This window comes from Chrysemys picta, chromosome 1 (assembly GCF_011386835.1).
Source record: "Chrysemys picta bellii isolate R12L10 chromosome 1, ASM1138683v2, whole genome shotgun sequence".
NCBI classification, from domain to species: Eukaryota; Metazoa; Chordata; order Testudines; family Emydidae; genus Chrysemys; species Chrysemys picta.
The window spans coordinates 355,117,143-355,142,247 of NC_088791.1; the positions used below are offsets into that span (position 1 = coordinate 355,117,143).

Sequence of the window (25,105 nt, forward strand, 5' to 3'; positions counted from 1 at the left end):
AACCTGTGGAACTTTTTGCCAGAGGATGTTGTGAAGGCCAAGACTATAACAGAGTTCAAAAAACAATAACAACTAGATAAGCTAATGGACTATAGATCAATCAATGGCTATTTTCTAGGATGGATAGATCACTTGGGGATTACTTGTCTGTTCGTTCCCTCCACGGCACCTGGCATTTTCCATTGTCAGAAGACAGGATACTGGGCTAAATGGACCTTTGGTCTGAGCCAGTATGGCCGTTCTTATGTTCTTATCTTTTTATTCAATTCCTGGGAAACATGGGTTCATGTGAGCTACTGTATATTGGATCAAGTGCATCTGTTCAAAATACCACTGTAGTCTGTCTCTGAGAGATTGTTTGAAGATTTTTTGGAGTGTTTGTTTCCTCCCTTTGAGATTCAATTCCCTTTCCTCTTCTGGTTTTCTGTGGGGCATGAGGATGAGAAGAATGAAGCATGAGGGGGAGGAGTACACTCTTGTTTCCTCTCTGCTTTCCTAATCTGTGCAGCATTCTGTCTCTCCCTTTCGACCCTTCCCAGAAAACTAGGGAAAGGAAAGGACAAGTAGGCAAATGCATAAACCTGTGTGGAAAAAAAACTAATGTGGATGTGGCTGCTGGGCTATTAATGACTGAATGGAGAACATTAGCCAAATCTTGTTGGAAACACAGGCACAGCCGAGCTTGGGTCTCGAGTTCCATACCCTAGGCTCTAGATCATGCTACATCTCAACCCCGCTGCTTGTTCATTTTGACAAAGATAGAAAAAGAAGGTGTTGGCTCTTAGACACTATGGCTAGGTGATGTTATGAACAGTGTTCCACGTAATCTCTTTTTTCTAGAAGATCTGCTTTGGTTCCAATAGGAATTAGCTCAGGGAATTTCTATGGCCTGTTTTATACAGGAGGTCAGACTAGTTGTTCACAGTTGTCCTTTCTGGCCTTGTGATCTATGAAGAGGTAGCTTTCCTCACCTGTTCATGTCCCTTGGCCAGGGCACACTTCTTTCCTCTGGTATATTTTCATAAGATTTGTCTAGTCTACTTTTCAATAACTCAGTTGATGGAGCTTTTACCAATTTGTTCCTCTTGAAGACAATTTCACAGCCTACAGGTCTCACTGTCTCACTTCTTGCTGTTTAGCTTAAATTTCCCTTGTCTTTATTCCGTCTCAGCGTTCCTAGTTTAGTTACTTAAATACTTTGCCATTCCCTGTGTGGGAATGGACAAAAAATGGAAAAACTTGGAATACTCTATTTTCATTGTGAGGGGATGCTGTGAAGGCCAAAATATAACAGGATTGAAAAAAGAACTTCATAAGTTCCTGGAGGACAGGTCTATCAATGGTATTAACCAATTAGGTCAGGGATGGAACTGCACGCTCTGGGTGTCCGCAAACTTCTGACTGCCAGAAGCTGAGACTGGATGACAGAGGGTGGATCACTTGATTATCACCTCTTCTGTTCATTCCCCTGAAGCACCTGACATTTGCCCCTGTTGGCAGATAGGATATTGGGCAAGATAGACTCTTGGTCTGACCCAGGCTGACTGTTCTTATGGTCTTATGTCTATATTATTTTTGACCTCATGGGACAACAATAGACATGTGATCTATTAAGGTATTTATATAGCCCCTATAACTGTAGTGTCTTTGCATCTTTGCAAAAGACCAGGGAAGAGCTACAAGAATGATTCCAGGGCTGAGAAGCACACTTTACTGTCAGAGTCATCTCTCTCTCAATCTGTGTAGATTCAATTGACTTGGTCGTAAAATGGAATTACTTCAATGGGGAGAAGATTCCTTATGTGAGGGGGTCTTTCATCTAGCAGACAAAGACATACAAGATCCAATGTCTGGAAGCTGAATAAAGAGAATCGGAAATAAGGCACACGTTTTTAATGATGATGGTAGTTGAAGCAATTCCAATCTCACAGCATGTCCATCTTATACAGTAGTTGTGCTTCAAAATATGCTCCCCACATTATTTCTATTTATAACACAATTGCTTACATATTAGAAAACACTTCATATGTCACCTAAGATGCAAACTTATTTTTTTGTGGTATACCTTACCTTACCTCTGTTTTGGATGCTACATTCCAAACCGGTTTCCCATGAAGGTACCTGTACTAGGACATAGATAGGCTTGAAGAGATTAGACTTGGATCAGTAAATGTTGATAAATGTCAATTTTACTGTACTCACTGTGATACAGAGACCCCTTGTCAAGAGAAGTCCCCTATTCTTTGAAAACATTTCTCACTACATCTCTGACAAATTCACTATACCAAACACAAGTCTTACAGGTTATTTATCCATACAAGTAACATGTAAAGTATCTGCAGAAAGCTCATAACTTGTCAAGATTCTTAATAGTCATTGTGAAATGTATGTACAGCTAATATTTAAGGAATAATGTAGTTATAGGGACAATGTGTTTTATGGGCTTGAGGTAGAAATAAGTCCCCAGAAGATACAGTGATAGACCTCGATGATGGTCCATTCAGGCAAAAGAGAGTTGTCACACACACATACACCTACCCCCATTTGACTGGTGATGAAATGCAAGGTTTAATTGTTTTGTCTTGTACAATACTAGGATTTTGAATGTAAATCATCAGAGGCAATCGTAAATAATCAAAACCACTAAAAGTGAAACAAATACTTTACAGCCAGACAGGGGTTCACCCTATCTGTGACCAGAAACAAAAGGCTGTCTAGCCTAGAGAAAGAGAAGCACTCTTACTCCACAAGGCATTTCATCAGTGGATAGATACAGAGTGTTTTCTTGAACATTTGGATCCTGGTTCTTGTGAAACCAGCCATCTCTGCAACAGACTGGAATTTGGGGGTAGGAGAGGGAATCCACTTTATGAGATAGAAAAGGTAATTAATGATAAGTGTAGACCCAGGTTTCCATTTATGATTTTCTTTTGCATTGTATCTGCCACTCTCTCCTGCTTCTTTTTTAAATACTTATTATTACAAAAGCTCAAAAGTGCCGTGTGTAACACAGGGGCGGTGGTTTAAGGTAAATCTGATAAACACTGCTCTGCGAGGCAATGAATCTGGGATTTCTGTGATTAGGCAATGTAAGGGGATTTAAATCAGAGGGGATGGATTCAAAGGGACTTGGGGACTGAGGTGCCCCTATTGTTACCTGCAAGGGGAAGTACGGACTGGCCTAGCCCAGAAGAGAGAACTTGAATGGCTGAAGGGCAAGTGGTGTCATGGAACTGACTACCATCCACCACGGGACATATTTCCTTTCACTGAGGACAGGAGCTAATAAGGTAACTCACAGTCCTGGGTAGTCCTGAGAACATCATACAGAGACACAAATTGATGAAAAATATATCCCTTGATGATAATCAAAATTTACAGACAGGCTGCTTGAGACCATATGAGCATTTGATTTAAGACTCTTCACTTTGTATATTTTGACTTTTGATGTTAACAATTTATCTTCTAACTGTTATACAACTTTAAGTTCTTGAATCTCAGTCTGCTGTCATTGCTTATTTATTGTGATCCCCTCAATTTCCTGCAACTGTGAAATTTTAACTAAATACAAATTAAAAAATGAAAACCCATAATTATGCAAAATCATGGAAATGTAAATTGATGAAAAAATTAAAAATGCTTAAAAACAGAGAGATTATCCTTCAAAATGATAAAAAAATAAAAACTGAATTCTGCCAGCCCTAGACATAGAATCTTTGACAGCCTCCTGTTTTCTAATGCCAAAACTGTCATCAGCTATGCAAAGTGTAGTGGGGCACTCGACATGCGTGGACAGAATTGTGGGAAAAGCACTGAGTTAACAAACCTTCCCAACACTTGTAAATTACATTAATGCCGTGTGCACAACACCCAAAAATGTGATCTATACAACACCTAACATATACATATTAGCTAATATGACCCTTAATCCACACACTTCCAGAGACCACTGAGCATCAGGGCTGTGTGTGCTCGGAGCTGTGAGCTGCCATGTGAGTGAACCCCTCTCCACACGGCACAGGGTGACCTTTTCCTGTGTATGCTCCTATAAGCCAGCTGACCCCCCCCCCCCCAGTGTAATGTCTGAAGAGACTCAGCCATGTAGAAGTCAGCCCGGACTCACCAGCAATCCCCCCAGGAGTAAGACAATGCGAATTCAGCTCATCCAATCAGAGGAGGATAAACCCAACTCCAGTAGCAGGAATCACCCAGCTGCAGGGGTTGGAGAGTGGGAATAGCTTTATATCCAGCTCTTGGGTGTCCCCATGGAGGTTTCTCAGCAGCTGGGGTCTGTCTCTCTGGGCCACTGACACAGCTGAGGGAGCCTAACATACACACGGAGGTGAATGGTGTCAGGAAACAGTAACCCTCCCCAGTCTGTTAATGAGAGACCAGCACTGACTCCTTTAAAATGCGAGAGAACAAAGAAAAGGACACTGAAGTGAATTTTAGTTTTCTCCCTTTCTGTTGGAAGGATCCAATGCCCAGTTTTCACTAGCATCTTTGACAATGGGATCATAGCTCTGGGGAGTAGCACTTCTTGGATGGGTTCTGTCGAACCTGTCTCTCTGTCTTTACAGTACTCCTCATAGTCCTTTCAAAAGGGGCATGTTATTGTACTCTGCTAACTGCAGCCAAATACAATACAAAGGTCCTACATATATAGTAGGGGCTTTTTAAATTGTTTTTATTCATTGACATTAAGAGCAGTTGGGTTTTTTGTTATAATCCACAGTATCACAGGAACATAGGAAGAAACTTCTAAGCTCTGAGACTCAATGATTTTTTGATAGATGCAAAGTAATGCACATTGGAATACATAATACCAACTATCTATATAAAATCAATGGATCTAAATTAGCTGTTACCACTCAAGAAAAAGATCTTGGAGTCATTGTGGCTAGTTCTCTGAAAACACCCATTCAATGTGCAGCAGAACAGAACAAAAAAGTGAACACTACGTTGGGAATCACTAGGAAAGGGATAGATAATAAGACAGAAAATATCATATTGTCTCTATATACATCCATGGCACACCCACATCTTGAATACTGCATACAGATAGATGTGGTTGCCACATCTCAAGAAAGATATATTGGAATTGGAAAAGGTTCAGAAAAGAGCACCAAAATGATTAGGGGTACGGAACGGCTTCCATATGAGGAGAGATTAATAAGACTGGAAAACTGGGACTTTTCAGCTTGGAAAAGAGACAAATGGGGGGGGGGGCATATGATAGAGGTGTATAAAATCATGAGTGGTGTGGACAAAATAAATAAGGAAGTGTTATTTATTCCTTCTCATAGCACAAGAACTAGGGGTTATCAAATGAAATTAATAGGCAGCAGGTTTAAAACCAACAAAAGGAAGTACTTCTGCACACAATGCACAAACTGAGGAACTCTTTGCAGAAGATGTTGTGAAAGCCAAGACTATAACAGGGTTAAAAAAAATGATGGAGGATAGGTCCATCAATGACTATTGGCCAGGATGGACAGGAATGGTGTCCCTAGCCTCTCTTTGCCAGAAGCTGGGTATGGGTGACAGGGGATGGATCACTTGATGATTACCTGTTCTGTTTATTCTCTCGGGGGCACCTGGCATTGGCTACTGTTGGAAGACAGGATACTGGGCTAGGTGGACCTTTGGTCTAACGCTGTATTGTCATTCTTGTGAACTTTTGTGGCAATAAGCTATGTGAAAATGTATTTCCTCGATTCATAGATCCCAAAGCCAGAAAAGACCATTGTAATCATGTAGTCCAGGGGTGGGCAAACTTTTTGGCCCAAGGGCCACATCTGGGTGGGGAAATTGTATGTAGGGCCATGAATGTAGGACTTGGGCAGGGAGTTGGGGTGCAGGAGGGACTGTGAGGTGTGGGAAGGAGTGCGATGCACAGGAGGGGGCTCAGGGCAGGGAGTTGGGATGCAGAATGGATGCAGCAGGGGATTGAGGTGCAGGCAGGGGGCTCAGAGCAGGAAGTTGGCTGGCAAGGTGCAGGAGTGATGCGGGGTGCAGCAGAGGTTGGGGTGCAGGCACGGGTCTCAGGGCAGGGAGTTTTGTGGTGGGGTGCAGGAGGGGTTCGGGCTTCAGGCCGGCATGCTTACCTGGAGTGGCTCTGGGATGGCAGCAGCGTGCACCGGGCGCTCCCTGCCTGCATGTCCTGGCCCCAGCCCCGTGCCGCTCCAGGAAGTGGCCGGTACCACGTCCCTGTGTCCCCTGAGGGAGGTGGGACAGAAGGCTCCGTGCGCTGCACTCACTTGTGGGTACCTCCCCCGAGGCTCCCATTGGCCACGGTTCCCCGTTCCCGGCCAATGGGAGCTGCGGGGGAGGTACCCACGGGCAAGGTCAGCACGCTCAGCCCTCTGAATCCCCTCTGCCAGGGGCTGCAAGAATGTGGTGCCAGCTGCTTCCCAGAGCGGTGCGGGGTCCGCAGCACCACAGGGGTGGCAATCCCACAGGCCAGATCGAAAGCCCTGAGGGATCGGTTCCAGCCCACAGCCTATAGTCTGCCCACCCCGATCTAGTCTGACCTCTCTAACACGGGCCAGAGAACTTCCCAAAAATATTTTTGGGGACGATCTTTTAGAAAAACGTCCACTCTTGAATTAAAAATTGTCAGTAATTATCCTCACTGTTAAAAATTATCCTCAGTGTTAAATTATCCTCACTTTATTTCAAGCATGAGTTTGTCTAGCTTAAACTTCCAGCCATTACCTTTTTCTGCAAGACCGAAGAAACCTTTGTTAAATATTTGCTCCCCATACAGGTTCTTATAGACTGTGATCAAGTCCCCCTGAGCCATCTCTTTGTTAAGCTAAATAGATAGCGCTCCTGGAGTCTATCGCTATAAGGCAGGTTTTCTAATTATTTAATCATTCTTGTGGTTTTACTCTGAACCCTCTTCAACTTATCAACCTGCTTCCTGAATTGTGGACTCCAGAACTGGACACAGGGTTCCAGCAGTGGTCACAGCAGTGCCAAATACAAAGGTAAAATAACTTATCTATGCCCGCCCAAGATTCAAGGATTGCATTTGTCCTTTGGGCTGCAGTCTTGCGCTGGGAGCTCACGTTAAGCCGATTATTCGCCATGACACCCAATGTTTTTCAGAGTCACTTTTTCCCAGGATAGAGTCCTCCATCCTATTAGCATAGCCTGCATTCTTTGTCCCTAGATATATGCATTTACATGTAGCTATATTAAAACACATAGTGTTTGCTTGCACCCAGTTTACCGAGCAATCAGATCTCTCTGTATCAGTGACCTGTCCTCTTCATTATTTGCCATTCTCCCAATTTTTGTGTTATGTGAAACCATTACTAATTACTAATAATGATTTTATGTTTTCTTCCAGGTTATTGATGAAAATGTTATATAGCATAGAGCCAAGGACTGATTCCTCTGACATCCCACTGGAAATACACCCCTGGATGATGATTCCCCCTTTACAGTTATCTTTTGAGATCTATTAGTTAGGTTTTTAATCCATTTAACGTGTGCCATGTTAATCTTATAGTTGTCTATGTTTTAAGCAAAATATGATGCAGTACCAAGTCAAATGCCTTATAGAAGTTTAAAAATATTACATCAGCACCATTATTTTTATCCACCAAACTTGTAAGCTCATCCCTATTGTCAGGGTTCCCCCCACACTCTGAATTCTGGGGTACAGATGTGGGGACCCACATTCAAGTTATGTAGTTAGAAAAACAGAAGGATCCAGAGGCACTTAACAGGCTGATACATACTGAACTTTAATAATAGCAGAGAAACAATCCCATAGTTGGTACCCACTTTCTAGATGATGTCATGATATCCTATTGCACTCCGGGGGCTAGGACCCCAGTTATTAGGAAGAGACAGGCAATAGTAGTGGGGATTCCCATTATTAGAAATATAGATAGTTGGGTTTATGATAACCAGAAGAACCACATGGTGAATTGCCTGCTGGGTTTGAAGGCAGTGGACCTCACAAAACATCTGCATAGCCTTCTAGGTAGTTCTGGGGAGGAGCCAGTGGTTGTGGTACAGGTAGGTACCAATGACATAAGGAAAGATAAGCGAGAGGTCCTCGAGTCCTGGAGGCCAAATTTAGGCTGCTAGGTAAGAGATTAAATTTCAGAACCTCCATTGTAGCATTCTCTGAAACGCTTCCAGTTCCATGTTCAGGACCAGTAAGACAGGCAGAGCTGAGGGTCTCAATCTGGAGATAAGGCAATGGTGAAAATAGGAGGGGTTTAGGTTTATTAGAACTGGGGAACCTTTTGGGGAAGGAGTGGCCCATACAGGAGTAAAATTAAAACGGTTCTGGGGGATATTTTAAACTAACAACTGGGGAAAAGCCAACAGGTGTGGAGGAGCCATACATTGTGACGTCCTCAAGGTCACACAGGAGCCATGCCGCTGAGAGGGCCCAGCCTCACCCCACATCTGCAGGCAGAGGTGACCCGATCCAGTGGGAGTCAGTGGCATTGTGACCTGACCTATGGGGTCGCAATGCCACTCAAATTCACAGCAACTATCAAGAGTTGTGGATCCTAGAGTTCACGACCCTCGGCAAACCCTGCATGGCTTTCAATTTGTTTTATAATAATGAGTTTCCCCATTGTCTCCACTTGTCCTTGCTGTGTCGCCCTCCCCAGCCCCCTCGGGGCACCACATGCCCAGGGAGGGGGAAACAGGGGATTGTCAATCTCATGCTCTTTGTGGAGTTGCAGCTGCTCAGGTGAGGCAGAAACCCTGTTGGGATTGCACAGCCATGGCTATAAACCTCCCTGCCTAGTGCTCCTCCGGCACTTCACAGAGACTCTCTGGACACCTTCCGCTGGCCGGGGCAGCCCCTGTCTGCGGTGCAGGAGCTAGGTGAGTGCAGGGCTTTGGAGCCCGGAAATGTCCCATGTTTGCGGCACCTGTCCCAAATAATAGCCCAGAGGAATCACAGAACTAAGATGGGTGATGGGGGATCCCACAGGTTGTCCCAGGCCAGGAAACCTCAGAGAGGGGCAGGCTCAAGATCTGGGGAGAGAGCTCTGAGAGCCACATGTCTGGGAGATTGGTCTACAGGAAAGGCGCTGAGCCTGGGGGACCCTCATAGCTTCATCCCCCTTTAACTGCACAGAAGGGGCAGGGTTATTCAGTGGGGCTTGGCTGGGAAATGTGAATTCAGTGTGAATTTCCCTCTCCCATAAGGTGGTGTCGCCCTGTATTTAAATGGTGTATATATCCCAGAATGCAATCAAGCTAATTGCAACAATATTATGTGCATTCCACCAAAATGTCTTCTTAAAATAGAATACAGTTTAGTTAAGGGTCAATTTGGAGACAGGCTTTCAGAAGCGAGGTCATAAGTACTAGCAGTTTTGCTAATTAATATAAAAAAGTAAATAACTAAAAATAAAAAAAAATGTACATAAACAGCCTTAAGTCTAGTGCAGGTGTCTCACACTTCATTGCACTGTGATCCCCTCCTGACAAACACAAATTACTTCCAACCCCTGGAGGAGGGACTGAAGCCTGAGCCCACCCAAACCCCACTGTCTCGGTTGCAGGGGAGCAAATTCTGAGCCCCACCGCTCTGGGCAGGGCGGCCAAAGCTCAGAGCTAAATGGCTTCAGCCCCAGGCAGGGGGCCTGCAACCTGATCCCTCCCACCCAGGGCTGACGTCCTTGGGCTTTGGCTTCAGCACTGGGCAGTGGGGCCCGGGCTTCAGCCCCAGGACCCAGCAAGTCTAAGCCAGCCCTGGCGACCCCATTGAGAACCACCGATCTAGACTCCTCTAAAATAAACGTTTATGACAAGTTTATAAAGTAACAACAAATATGGGGTCTTTATGACCATTTAACCAAGCTTTTTAAAACATTTTTTTTCTGTAAACTTTCTGAAAACCTGGGGCTTTTTAAGTGCAAGACAAAAGAATTTTACGTTTTATGTTTTGGTGTCACTATTTGCAATTTTGATTGTTTAATGTTTTTTGTTTTGTTTTTTAGTATTTGGAAAGGAGGGGGAATATTTCAGCCTACAATGGGTTGTCTTTTCCCCTGGGGCTGTTCGCTTAGGGATTTCATTCCACAAGTGAGAGCACTTGGGCTTGTGACAATTCATTAGCAGCCTGTCAGATTCTACCCAGTGACAACCACTATACGGGTAGTCTTTATGTTTTTATTAAGAAATTTTCTTTTCCAACAAGTCCATGTGAAAACATCAGAATGATGCTGTTGGCTCTGAAGTGGGAGGGATTCTGTAATCACCAGTACAAATCTATTGCCATCCAAACTATAATGCATTGCCAGCAAGCTGCCTATGAGTACTAGCAACAACTTTTAAGAGCTGCTGCATCCATTGGTCTGTAAGGACTCGAGTTTGCAGGTTATCAGGTGGTGTCCCATCTACCCACCATTCTTCTGGAAGGAACGCGTCTCTTCCAGTCATTGCCTAGAATGGGATAACTCCGTGAGGGACCACAGAACCTTTTATGGCTATAAGACTAAATGGCAGTTGCTGATCCCAGTCATTACCCTGCTGGTCACTACATTTTTTAGAGCAGTTTTAAGAGTGCAGTTACATTTTTCTATTTGGCCTGAACTTTGAGGGTGCCCTGCTATGTGCAGTCCCTGCTTAATGTCTAGTGCTTAACAAATTCCTTTGGTGATGTCCCTGAGAAACTGAGGACTGTGATCTGAGTTCATCTTTTTGTTATTACCTGTTCAATCAGCACCCAGCCTGTTATTTGGACTCTTATTATTTCAGGTGGGAATTGCTTTCATCCATTTTGTAAATGTATCAACAATTACTAAGCAATACTCATTACCCCTGGCTGTTCTTGGCAAGGGGCCAATGTAATCAATCTGTAAATGGGCCCAAGGTCCTTCAATCCTCTGGTGTCTTAGAGGCCCTTTGATTGTTATTGGCTGCACAGGGCAGACAGTTATTTACAAACTGTTCCACATCCCTGCTCATATTTGGCCACCAGCCAGCGGTTTGTAATCTAGCCAAAGGGTTTTCTTTCTTTCTTTCTTTTTTTATTTTACTTTAAAATGCACCCTCCCCCGATCGGCTAGAGAAATTGTTTTTAAAAATTCCACCCAAATTTTAAAAATTGCAATCCTGGTAAAAAATAATACATGTTACTTACAATCCGAAATTTTTAAAAAAACAATCCAGTTGTTTTATTAATGTCTAAGGCAAATATAAAATAGGTTCATCCTATTATAGCTCTAGGCTTTAATATTCATCAAACAGTAATAGAATTCAGAAATCATATGCTATGGTCCATAAAATAGACCCCAAAAGTAATTAAAAGCCTGCTTTAAAAAATCTGTAATTAAATATAAACGTACCAAAAATGCTTTGCAACCACAAAATATATATTAAAAAGTAGTTTAAAATGTCATTTTGTTATTAATCCATTTGCAAATACATCTGTAGCTGCTTATATGGGTAATAATTGTGTATGCCTTGAAAGTTAGTGTCCTGTGCTCATAATTCATGATGTGTATAATGTAACCCAGAATCCCCCCAAAATAAGTGCTTTTGTACAATTGAAGCCATTAAAATGTAATTTTGACTATCAAGTGCCTAAATTAAAATTCAGCCAATTAATAGTAAACTACACCTCATAGTCCAATGAAATGCCTGTACCCATTCAAATAAATGTAATTGCTATTAAAATGTTATTGGAGCATTCCTATTTACAATATTATTTGCAAGTTGCTAGGCAGGAGACGTGTAACGTCATGGTTACTGTCCACCACACTGCTAATAAAATTAAACAGTAATGAAAAGGGTTAGCAGAGATTTGGAACACAGTGGGAGGGGCACATTGTTGGGATGACATTGGTTATGTTCACTTTGGCTATACATACAATTGTGGTGATTCCAATGCTTCAGGTGGCATTGGTTGTTGTGCTCTTAGAACTGTAATGCTGAATAAAAAATATATATATTAATCAAACCATGGGCACTTCCCGAAAATAAGTACCTGATGTCTGGTCTTTAGTGAGGCAAAGTCAGGGATGAAACCAAAAGTGCCAGTGAGAAAATTCCTGCTAAGTCTCGTTTGAGAGCCTGGAGCCTGATGATGGACTTTCGAAAGAAACTCACTGGACTCATATATATGTAAAGGCCTCAATATTTAAAATATATGGCCTTTAAAGGGGGAATGTTGCCATGGATTTAAACAATGTATATACCCCAGAATGTGATCTAGCTAATTGCAACCATATTACGTGCACTCAGCCATGATGAATAAATAAAATAGAACATCAAATAGTTAAGGGTTAGTTTGGGAACAGGCTTTCAGAAGCAAGGTCATAAGTACTGGCAGTTTTTCTAATCAGTATAAAAAAAGTAAATAACTAAAAATAAGTATCAGAGGAGTAGCCGTGTTAGTCTGTGTCTGTAAACAGCAACAGAGAGTCCTGTGGCACCATACAGACTAATAGATGTATTGGAGCATCCGTGGGTGAATACCCACTTCGTCAGACGCATGCGTCACATGTGTTTGACGAAGTGGGTATTCAATCACGAAAGCTCATGCTCCAATACATCTGTTAGTCTATAAGGTGCCACAGGACTCTTTGTTGCTGTAAAAATAATTAAAAAAATGTAAATAAACATCCTTAAGTCCAGATGCCACTAATAATAAGTTTATTGACATTTTAAAAAAAGTAATCACTTAATAGAGGTCATTATGACCTATATGTTTTATAAAAGTTAGTTATAAAGAGTTTAAATTATAAAGTGTACTTGGGAACTGTCCTCAGGAGCCGTCCTGGGAGAGATGGTTTCCTGACATCTTTACACCCCAGAAGGGAGGTGTTTGGCCAGCACTGGTACGTCTCTGATTACTCAATGCTGTCTCAGAATGTAGGTGAATATCTGGGATGTTCTAAACCTGTTGCTTATGTCTCTGTGCGCTTACATGTAATTAACAGCAGTGTTAGACAAGAGCATGCTGACTTGCATTACTCCTTGATCAAACCGAATCCCTGAGTTTGTGTTGATTTATTCTTCACACCACCTGAAGTGAAATAGTGAAGTTGCTCCTGTTAGGGGTTTTGATAACCCTGGGTAATGTAGGTTTCTCAGCTCTCCCCTGTGTGGCAAAGACCCCTGTAAATTCTAGGCAGCACTGGTGGATTGATAGTATGTTCTTTGTGGGGGTCTGATTCTGCATCACAAAGTGTCTCCCACCTAGGTCCCATTGGTTCCAACAGCAACCGCTGGCACCTGAAGGTAGAATTTGGCTGGGAGGTTATTGTCAGTGTATCATGCAATCCAGCTGCGATGGACTGAAATTGTGATGACGATATCTTCAGGCAGCTACACGCTGTAGCACTGTACAAGAGGACAAGCCCAGAGACGTGCACCATTGTAACTAAACTGGTTTAGTTAAAGAGATGTAAATCCTTGTGCGGACACTTTTATTGTAGCTTAAAACTCTCCCTAATCTTGCTAAACTAAACTGCAATCAAACTGTGCACAAAGTCTTTTGCACCAGTTTAACTGAATGAGTTTAAAATTGCACCCAAAATTTAACGAGTGCAACCCCATGTTTGCATGAGTTCTGAGCTCGACTTTGCACCCAGTGACCCTAGAAAATCCAGGCTAGGAGCTGGTGGAAGTTTTCCTAGCATGCACAAAGCAACTAGTACATTGCACTTGGATAGTCGGCAAAACTCTGCTCATGGCTCAGTCACTGTAGGCTGAGCTGTGAATGCTGGCATGGTTACTACTGATGGTGTGGAGGAAAGTTACCAAAAGGGTTCCTTAAAAACAAGTCAGGCTATGTCTGGAGGTGTAAATCCCAACTTGTGCAGACGTACCCACACCAGCTCTGACCCAGATCGCTCATTACAGATAGAAGCGTAGCTGCTGCAGCGCAAGCCCTCGAATAGTCCAGCCTCCCAGAAACACAGCTAGGGGTTCTGAAGGGCTTGAACTTGGCACCCGCACCATCAAGGCTACCCTGCTGTGTTTAACATGCTGGCTCTATCAGAGTTCGGAGCGACGTCTCCAGCTGCACTGTTGACAAATCCATAGACACTAGATGGAGGAGCGAGAATGTCATTGGAGGAGAAGCTGGCAAGCGTGCCCTCCATTCTCATCATGAAATCATTTGGTCCCAATCCTTTGGGTTCTTTTTCGTGCAAAACTCCTATCAATGCTAAACCCAGGGTTGTGAGTTCAATCCTTGAAGGGGCCATGTAGGGATTTGGGGCAAAAATATGTCTGGGGATTGGTCCTGCTTTGAGCAGGGGGTTGGACTAGATGACCTCCTGAGGTCCCTTCCAACCCTGATAGTCTATGATTCTATGAATGTCCATGGAACTCCTGGGCTCAGAGGCTCCCAGGTCAGACCTCTGGTATGAACCTTCTGCGTCCTTCCTCCAAAAGGCAGGGCCATGAGAATGGCCACATCTCTCCCAGGAATATGCAGGGCTCAGCCCTGAGTCTGCCGGCACTCCAGGAGGGCAGCTTTGCTTTAATTGTGAATCCTGCAAAAGAGACGTTAGACACAACATAATCAGTCCAGCTGCAGTTTTGCTCTTCTCATGTGAATTTATTGCTAGAAAGAACAATGGAGAAACTGCAGAGAATCCAGTGGAGGGAAACAAAAAATGATTAGGGGGCTTCGACACATGACTTATGAGGAGTGGCTGAACTGAGGAAACTGGGCTTATTTAGTCTGCAGAAGAGACGAGTGAGGGGGGATTTGATAGCAGCCTTCAACTACCTGAAGGGGGGTTCCAAAGAGGATGGAGCTTGGCTGTTCTCAATGGTACCAGATGACAGAACAAGGAGCAATGGTCTCAAGTTGCAGTGGGGGAGGTCTAGGTTGGATATTAGGAAACACTTTTTAACTAGGAGGGTGGTGAAGCACTGGAATGGGTTCCCTAGGGAGGTGGTGGAATCTCCTTCCTTAAAAGTTTTTAAGGCCCAGCTTGACAAAGCCCTGTCAGGGATGATTTAGTTGGGAATTGGTCCTGCTTTGAGCAGGGGGTTGGACTAGATACCTCCTGAGCTCCCTTCCAACCCTGATATTCTATGATTCTAATTCATGCTGGCTTGACAGCCCTGCAGAAAGCGTCATGGGGCCAATCGACAATCCCTGAGACCATTCCAATAGGCCTCATCTCTAAACAATAGAACCTGCCTCTAAGTCCAGGGCACAATCCACCCCACCCTCTCTCCTGAGGTTCCCTCAAAGGGACTAATTGGCCACTGTTTTCCCTGAAGAATCAGGGCTGAGACATCCAAACCCATTTCCCACATGAACAGTAATGCTCACATCACTTTCCATCCCCTCCCCTGCTGCAGGTATTCAGGAGGCTTTGCACAATCAGTGAAAAGAGCTCGAATCAGGTCTCTCTTTCAGCTGGTGGCAATGGGCCAGATCTCCCGCTGGTGTAAATGGTACAACTCAAATGGCTCTACACCCATTTACACCAGGACTGAGCCTGATGAGTCTATTTTCAGGCAGGTTTTTCATGGACAGTTCATAGAACATCTAATGAGAGGAGTGTAGAGAAAAAGAAACAGAGCTTTGAACTGCTACAGAGCCCTCACTTACCGCTAAAAGCTCTGTAATGAGGGTGGAATGGCTGCAGTGTGGGAGCCAGGAATAGGCTATTTGTGACTCACTCTTCATGTGCCATTAGCTCAGGATACATGAAGAACTAATGGTGACAAAACACCACCTTATCATGTTCCCATCAGATGGTTAATCATTGTTTTAATGGTTATTTACAGGGGCAGGAAGCAGCCGTGCCGTGGAACTGAACAGACCCAACCAGCCGCACCATGGCAACTTCCAACTGGACCATGCTCCACCCCTCCACATTCATCCTCCTTGGCATCCCGGGGCTGGAGGCAGCGCACGTCTGGATCTCCATCCCCTTCTGCTCCGTCTACATTCTGTCCCTCCTGGGGAATGGCCTCCTCCTGGCTGTTATCAAGACCGAGCCGAGCCTCCACAAGCCCATGAACCTTTTCCTTTCCATGCTGGCACTCGCCGACCTGGTCATCTCCACCACCACCCTGCCCAAAACCCTCTGCATATTCTGGTTCAGCGACCGGGCCATTCACTCCAATGCTTGCCTGGCCCAGATTTTTTTAATTCACTCAGTTTCTTGCATGGAGTCCGGGTTCATGCTGGCCATGGCCTTCGATCGCTACGTCGCTATCTGTAACCCGCTGAGACACTCAGACATCCTCACCAATCGGGTCGTAGCCAAGATAGGGCTGGGCATTGTGATGAGGGGGGCCATTTTACTGGGCCCTCACCCATTCCTGCTGAAGCAGCTCCCATACTGCAGGACCCATGTCATTTCTCACACCTATTGTGAGTTCATGGCGCTGGTGAAACTGGCCTGTGCAGATACGACAGTCATGAGTGCCTATAGTCTGGCTGTAGCGTTTCTCACCGGGGGATTAGATTTTATCCTCATTGTCCTGTCCTACATCCTGATCCTGCGGGCTGTCTTCAGCCTCCCCTCCAAGGAGGCACAACACAAGTCCCTCAGCACCTGTAGCTCCCACGTCTTCGTCATGTTGGTGTTTTACACCCCTGCGATCTTCACCTACTTCTCCCACCGCTTCGGCCTCATGGCTCCTCACATTCACATCCTCATCGCCAACATGTACCTGCTCTTCCCTCCCATGATGAACCCCATCATCTATGGGGTGAGAACCTCGGGCATCCGGGAAAGTGTGCTCCACCTTCTGGGCATCAAACCAGCCTGAAGGCCCATGGGACAGGTCAGCAGCTGGGGAGCAAGATCCAGGGACAGCAGGGCCAGGGATCCAAATGGCTCAGTCACCAGCTGATGTGGAAACCCACCTGAGCAGTGGGGGGAATAAACACACTTCTCTGGGTCTGCAGTACAACACAGTTTTAATTTTTTACTGCTCTAGAACATGTTACTCACTGGTCTAGAACTTCATTATCAGTTGTCATTTCCACACGACCCAGCGAGATCAGAGCCTCATTGTGCAAGGTGCTGTACAATATACAGCTAGAAACCATCCCTGCCCCATGAAATTCCATCTGGACAGACAAGATGGACCGATCGTGGGCAAGGCAGGGTTGTGGTCACCCCACATCACAGGTGAGGGATGAGTCTTAGACAGACCAAGTACTTGCCCAAGATCACACAGGGAGTCTAAGACAAAGCCAGCAATTGCTTCAGGGCACCAGCCAACCTCTCTGATTGGGAGTGAGGAAGAAATGTTGCCTGGGAAAAGGTTAACCCCCTTTGCGAGTGTCTTTCATCCGATCTGGTCACTGTCAGACAGAGGAGACTAGGAGCTCAGCCCGAGGCAGTGAACCCAGATCTGAGCCCTGGTCCAGAGCTTTAACCACAAACCAAGCCCCCAATCTACCACACGGCAAACTCATGCTCAGCTGGCTTCATCTCCCCCCAGGCACCCTTTTGTGCCCAGCCAACTGCATCTCCCCCCACCCTCCATGCACCCTCTCATGCCCAGGCAGTTGCCACTCTCGCTCCCAACACATGCCCTCTACAGCCTAGCCGGCTGCCCCTCTCCCCCCTGCCACCCTCCCTCCCATGCTCAGCCAGCTACCTCTCTCACCTCTCAGAGTCTTCACGGGTTCCCAGGCCAGAAAGATCTTCACTGACTATCTCAGGTGACCCTCTGCCTGGGGACAGTAGGAGAGGCCTGGGAAGGGGTAGGAGGGGTTCTCTCTACAGCAAAGAGCTTTGTGAAGAAGACTATGACTGGGACTTGACAGAGACCTAATGACTGGCCGTTGTAAAGAAATGTGTGTGTGTGTGGGGGGGGTGTCTCTATGGACTGTGAACAGAGGACAATAGGGCTGGCAACAAGAGTCTTTCCTGGAGGACACTGAGTAGCTCAAGAGTGCAATACAGTTTAGCATTGCATTACAAGACCCACTACTAGTGAGGGGACCATGCCCATCTCCTCTCCTTTCCACCATCCTCTCTTAAGGATGTTTGCTGTGCGTTCAACTCTCAGCCACACCTCCGTGCTAGGGGCCAGGCACCTTCTGGTGACTCTGTTCCAGCTCCTCAGTCTGCACCTGCCTCTCTCAGTGTGCCTGGAACTCCATTGCTGCTCCTATGGGGCAGGAAGAGCACAGCCACATGATTGCATCTCTGGCTCCCATTCTGCTCACAGGGACTGAGCATGTTGTGATGTTGCACTCCATATGTATTATGCAAATATGCTTATGAATATGAATATGATATAACTGAAATATGCTTTATGCAAAATACCTCATATAACGTGTCCTTAGAAAGGCTGCCATTTGCTGGAAATGATTATTCTATTTGCATGCATGTATCATTTTTGCAGAGGAAGTTAGGAATATTGTTTTATGTATCTATGTTTTATTTTCAAGACTTTGGGTCACACGCTCTGCTTACACTTCAGGGTCTTCAATGAGGAAGCCAGATGGGGCTTAACTGCCCATTAGCAGACAATAAAGCTTAACAATCCTATGGATGTGTGGGCCAGAGCATAAAGAATGGAGACTGGTGTCTTGCAGGGACATGTCACCATGTCACCTGATACTGGAATCCATCTTAAACCTTGACAGGTTTCAGTGTAGCAGCCGTGTTAGTCTGTAGTCTCTAAGGTGCCACAAGTACTCCTGTTCATCTTAAACCTTGTACTTTTCCATGAAAAACTGGGGAGAGGGTCAAACTGAGAGAAAGAACTCCTGCTTTTTGCCAAATCTATATATGGGGGTGAAGCAGGACAAAGGAGGCGGCCAGTCCTGAGGAAATTCCTGGTTTACCACCTAAAATGTCTGCTGGAACTAACAAAGACTGAACCAGGGGAAGGATTGGGCCCAGACTAGGAAGGAGTCTAGTCTGTGAAAGAAGCTTAATGGAACATCTTTGAGGGTGAGATATTAAATATAACCAGTTTCTTAGTGTATTAAGCTTAGCCTTGCATGTTTTTTTTATTTTTCTTAATGACTTACTTTGTTCTGTCTGTTATTACTTAAAACCACTTAAACCCTACTTTTTATACTTAATAAAATCACTTTTTTAAATTAATAAACCCAGTGTATGTAATTGTTACCTGTGGAGGCTAACAGTTTGTGCATATCTCTCTTTCAGTGATAAAGAGGGTGAACACTTATGAATTTACCCTGTATAAGCTTTATACAAAGTAAGGTGGATTTAACGGGGTTTAGACCCACTTGGGTCTGAGTATCTGACTGCTGGAGTCAGGTACCTTGCTGAGCTCTTCTCAGTTTAGGCATGCAGCTTTGAGGGCACGCCCCAGACCCTAGGTCTGTGTTGTAGCAGGCTAGTGTGTCTGGCTCAACAAGACAGGGTTCTGGAGTCCCAAGCTGGCAGGGAAAATGGGCTCAGTGGTAATTTCAGCACATCATGTGACAGTCTTAAGGGGGTGTCTGTGACCGAACCCATGACACATGTGTCTGCCTCTCCCAGCCCCAAACCCCTCACAGAGGCTGGCCATGTGTCGGTGTCTCTAAACACTGTTTTCCACACATGGGCCAACCATATGTCTTCATCTCATGGCCCCATTCCCCTGATAGGGCCCAGGCATGTGTTTGCATCTTTTTGCCCCATTCCCCTCATAGAGGGGCTGGGTGTGTGTCTGTGTCTCTTGGCTCTATTCCCTTCCCTTGGGCCAGGCGTGTGTCTGTCTTTCAGCCCTTTTCCCCTCACAGGGACTGGATGTGTGCCTGCATCTCTCTGCCCCATTCCCCTCTCAGGAGCTGTGAGTGTGTCTGTGTCTTTCTGCCCATTCCATGCACAGAGGCCAGGCCTTTCTTCTTCTGTTTGCCCCATTGCCCTCACAGAGGGGTAGGGCATGTGTCATGTCTGCATCTCTTGGCCCTATTCCCCTCATAGGGGCCAGGCATGTTCTGTTACTGTGTCCTTTGGCCCCTTTCTCCTCACAGGAGCCAGGCGTGTGTCTGCCTCTCTCAGCCCCTGTCATAAACACACAGCTAAGGTTAGCATAAAATCCCTCCTTACCTGTAAAGGGTTAAGAAGCTCAGATAACCTGGTTGGCACCTGACCAAAAGGACCAATAAGGGGAGAAGATACTTTCAAATCTATGGGGGAAGGTTTTTTTTTGGGGGGGGGGTTCCTTTGTTCTCTCAGAGTCAGCAAGGAACCAGGGCAGGGAAAATATATCTCCCTAAGCCAGATCTGAACTAAGCATCTACTATTGCAGAAATAGTAAGTAATAGTAAGGAAATGGGTTAGATTATCTTTTGTTGTAGCTTGTGAATTTTCCCTGTGCTAAGAGGGAGGTTTATCCTTGTTTTTGCAACTTTAAAGTTTTGCCTGGAGGGGAAATCCTCTGTGTTTTGAATCTTTTTGTTACCCTGTAAAGTTATCTTCCATCCTGATTTTACAGAGGTGATTCTTTTATATTTTTTAAATAAATTCTTCTTTTAAGAACCTCATTGATTTTTCATTGTTCTTAAGATCCAAAGGTTTGGGTCTGTGTTCACCTGTACCAATTGGTGAGGGGATTATTCTCAAGCCTTCCCCAGGAAAAGGGGGTGAAGGACTTGGGGGAATATTTTGGGGGAATAGGACTCCAAGTGGTCCTTTCCCTGATTCTTTGTCTAAATCACTTGGTGGTGGCAGCATACTGTTTAAGGACAAGGTGGAATTTGTGCCTTGGGGAAGTTTTTAACCTAAGCTGGTGAAAATAAGCTTAGCGCATCTTTCATGTGGGTCCCCACATCTGTACCCCAGAGTTCAGAGTGGGGAAGGAACCCTGACAGCCCCATTCCCCTTACATGGGCTAGATGTGTCTGCATCTATCTAGTGCATTTCCGTCACAGTGTCAAGACGAGTCTCAATGTCTCTTGGCATGGATCCCCTCATATGGTCCAGGCCAGTGCCTAAGTATCTCGGGCCCTTTCCCCTCACAGGAGCCCCATGTGTGTCTGCGTCTTTCGGCCCCATGTGCCAGGTGTGTGTCTGTGTTTCTTGGGCCTATTCCTCCATTATTCACAATAGTGTTGCCGTCTATTTTAGGAACAATGTGTGAATTAAACTGGGATCTATTCAGGGGCAAGATGAGTTTTGTTTTGGATGATTTCCAGTCTATATATGGTGCTAAGCAGCTCTATAATGGATACCAAACATTAATATCTGTAATGTATAGGATTAGAGTAGTATCCCTTTGAATTGTTTGTGAGTGATGTAACAGAGCTCAATGTGTTCTACATTTCAGAAGCCACCAGAAACCAGCCCGTTTATACCTGAGCCTTGAACTTCAGGGTATATTTACTAGACACAGTTGTTTGGGACCCACCTGTGACCAGGTGATTTTTGTTATACAACAAACCATTACTAAAAGCTGATATAAACCATTAAGAGTGATGGGTTACAGAGATCCCCAGAGATCCCCACCAATGAGACATCCAGCGCCCAAGCAGAGGGTATCATGGGAGCTGAGAGAAGAGGTGATCGGATGAGATGCCTTCCTTGGTCAGGAAGGGAAGGTGGAACCCACCCGGAGTCCATGGTGACATCTCTATGCTCACATACTAGTGTGAGTGATGGCAGATCATGAATGGGTTAGAGGTCATGGTGATGAATGTTTTATATTCCTAGATTAAATTAGACAGGCACACACTGCTCAGATTCCTTTCTGCTGGAAGATACGGAGCACCTTCTCCCGGATCTGTTTAGTTTGCACTCCATACACAATTGGGTTTAAGGTGGGGGGTAACAGCAGGTAGAGATTGGCCACCAGGATGTGGACATGGTGGGGCACATTGTGGCCAAAGCGGTGGGTGAGGAATGTGAAGAGTCCAGGGATGTAAAATGCAAGGATGACACACAAGTGAGATGCGCAGGTGCTGAAGGCCTTGAGACGGGTTTCCATGTACGGGAGTCTGAGTATAGCCTGGAGGATCATAGCATAGGACACGGAGATGACAAACAAGTCAATCCCGACCACCATAAAAGCCACAAATAGTCCATAAATGATACTGACTGTAGCATCCCCAAACACCAGTTTCACCACGGCCATGTGCTCACAGTATGAGTGGGAGATGAGGCAGCGCTGGCAGAAGGACAGCCTGTGGACAAGAAGGGAGAAGGGGCTCACCAGAAGGACTCCGCGTGCCAGCACCAGGCTCCCTATTGTCACTATGGCTGGGACGGACAGGATGCTGGAGTGCCGGAGGGGGCAGCAGATGGCCACATAGCGATCCAAGACCATGGCCATGAGCACGCCCGACTCCACCGATGAGAAGGCGTGCACAAAGAACATCTGGGTGAGGCAGGCATGGAACCCGATCTCCTTGGAGCCCAGCCAGAAGATGCTCAGCATTTTGGGCAGTGTGGACGTGGACAAAACCAGGTCGGTGATGGCCAGCATGGCCAGGAAGAGGTACATGGGCTCATGCAAACTTTGCTCTGTCTTTATAACACAGAGAACAATGACATTTCCCAGCACGGCAATGACATACATGATGCAGAAAGGGAAGGCGATCCAGAACTGGGCCTCCTGCAGTCCAGGGATGCCGACCAGGAGGAAGGTGGCAGGGTGGGAGAAGGTGCTGGTGTTCGGACATGACATGACATGCTGTTTTTCTCCTAACTGTGCTGGGAGAGCTTTGACCCTCTAAACAGGCAGCAAAGAACCCATGAGGGTTGATTCAGTTCCTGGGAAACAGGGGTGCAAGTGAGTTACTGAATATTGCATCAAGTTCCTCTTTTCCAAATACCAGCTCCAGTCCCAGGACAGCAACTTGCCCAGAATCACTGGAGTTAGAGATTGTGGCAGTGCAGTCTGTCTCTTCACGAGACTGGGTTTTTTTGGTTTATTTGCTTCTCCCCTTTGATATTCGGTTCCCTTTCTTCTTCTGGCTTTCTGTGAATACAGTGAAGTGTTATGGAGGTAATGCACTATTACTTTTTTTCCTTTGTTAATCAGTGCAGTATTCTCTCTCTCCCTTTTGATTCCTCCCAGAAAACTAGGGAAAGGAAAGGACAAAAAGACAAATGCATAAATCTGTGTGCAAAAAAAGAAACCAAACTAACATGGGTGTTGATATATTAATGACTGTATGAGCCACATTAGCCAAACCTCATTGGAGACACAGGCACAGCCTTTTAGCAAAAGGTAACCCCAGTTGGAGAAAAGAGGATTAAAACCCGAGAAGCCTCAGGAGAAGGGGGATAGTCAGAGAAGTTGTGATTCAGAGCTCGTTAGTGAGTGTCACATCAATGTGGGGTGTAATCTTTGTGTTGTTTTTTTCTTGAAACAATGGTGGGTGTGTTTTCTTACAAGCTGACTTATTTCTGTACTGCTGTCATGGTTAGAAGCCCCACCTGAGACTGGGACCCCATTGTGCTAAGGCACTGTACAGTCCCTGACTTGAAGAGCTGGCAGTTTAAATAGCAAAGACAGACACAAGGTGGGAGGAGAAACAGAAGCACAGAGAGATGACTTGCCAAAGTTCAAGGGCAGGTCAGTGAAAGAGCCAGGAAAAGAGCTTGGGTCTCCAGTCCCATACCCTAGCCCCTAGATCATGCTGCATCTCAACCAAGCTGCTTGTTCATTTTGACAAAATGGAAAAGACCTTCACATGCTGGCACTTAGACACTATGGCTAGGACTATAACAGGGTTTAAAAGAGAACTGGATACATTCATGGAGGTTAAGTCCGTTAATGGCTATTAGCCAGGATGGGTAAGGAATGGTGTCCCTAGCCTCTGTCTGTCAGAGGATGGTGATGGATGGCAGGAGACAGATCACTTGATCATTACCTGTTAGGTTCACTCCATCTGGGGCACCTGGCATTGGCCACTGTCGGTAGACAGGGTACTGGGCTGGATGGACCTTTGGTCTGACCCAGTACGGCCGTTCTTATGTTCTTAAGGACTGGAAGCTGAACCAAGACAATCAGGAAATAAGGTTGTAAGGGAGCAGACTCACGCCTGCGGCACCTCCTGCTGGTCTCTTCCGGGAATTAGCTCAATTTCCAGCCCGGAGCACGCTCTGCAGGCTGGTGATCCACTACCGCTTGGCCCCCGTGCCCCTCCCTGGACCCCAGTGCCCCTGTACCTGGGGTGCTGCCTCCTAGCAGTAACCCCCATTCTTAGGGTCTCCCCTCCCTGGGGAACCCCTACCCACTATTCCCACCTCGCCTCAGTATAAGGCTACTGCCAGTCATCGTCTAGCCCCACACCCTGGGGCAGACTGCAGTATCAGCCTACTCATTACTGGCAAGGTTGGGTTTGGACCTTTTGCCTTGGCCTAGCCCTGGGCTGCCCTCTGCAACCCCCAGTACCCCTTGGCCTAATACTAGGCTGCAGCCTGGGGCTTTTCAGGCTGGAGCTTCCCCAGCTCCTCTGCCTTTCCCCAGCCCTGCTCCTCTCAGGCACCCTGTCTCTAGCTAGCCAGGCCCCTTCTCTCTCTGAATGCAGAGAGTGAGTGTCTCCTTGCTCCTGGCTCAGGCCTTTATAGGGCCAGCTGGGCTCTGATTGGGGCGTGGCCCAGCTGCAGCTGCTTCCCCCAATCAGTCCAGGTCTTTCCTTCCCCCAGCCCTCTGCAGGGCTGGCTTTAACCCTTCCCAGGCAGGAGCGGGTGACCACCCAGCTACAAAGGTGCATATCTTTAATGAGGGTAATTGACCATTGAAACAACTTACTAAGGGATGCAGTTTCAGAGTAGCAGCCGTGTTAGTCTGTATCCGCAAAAAGAACAGGAGTACTTGTGGCACCTTAGAGACTAACAAGTTTATTAGAGCATAAGCTTTTGTGGGCTACTCTACGCAAAAGAATTAATGGACAAAAATCTGACATCAGCAATCATAATACTCAAAAACCAGTGGGAGAACACTTTAACCTGTCTGGCCATTCAATGACAGACCTGCGGGTGGCTATCTTACAACAGAAAAACTTGAAAAACAGACTCCAATGAGAGACTGCTGAGCTGGAATTGATATGCAAACTAGACACAATCAACTCAGGATTGAATAAGGACTGGGAATGGCTGAGCCATTACAAACATTGAATCTATCTCCCCTTTTAAGTATTCTCACACTTCTTATCAAACTGTCTGTACTGGGCTAGCTTGATTATCACTTCAAAATTTTTTTT

At 45.6% G+C, this 25,105-nt stretch overlaps 2 protein-coding genes across 2 annotated transcripts; one reads left to right on the forward strand and one right to left on the reverse strand.

The window, feature by feature from the left end:
• Positions 1 to 15,804: 15,804 nt before the first annotated feature.
• On the forward strand, positions 15,805 to 16,746 carry LOC101950094 (olfactory receptor 52K2-like). Its single transcript, XM_005313249.3, has one exon. The coding sequence runs from the start codon at positions 15,805 to 15,807 to the stop codon at positions 16,744 to 16,746; it is 942 nt and encodes a 313-aa protein (XP_005313306.2).
• Positions 16,747 to 21,630: 4,884 nt separating this feature from the next.
• On the reverse strand, positions 21,631 to 22,661 carry LOC101949819 (olfactory receptor 52R1-like). Its single transcript, XM_005313248.2, has one exon. The coding sequence runs from the start codon at positions 22,576 to 22,578 to the stop codon at positions 21,631 to 21,633; it is 948 nt and encodes a 315-aa protein (XP_005313305.2). The 5' UTR covers positions 22,579 to 22,661.
• Between the last annotated feature and the right edge of the window lie 2,444 nt (positions 22,662 to 25,105).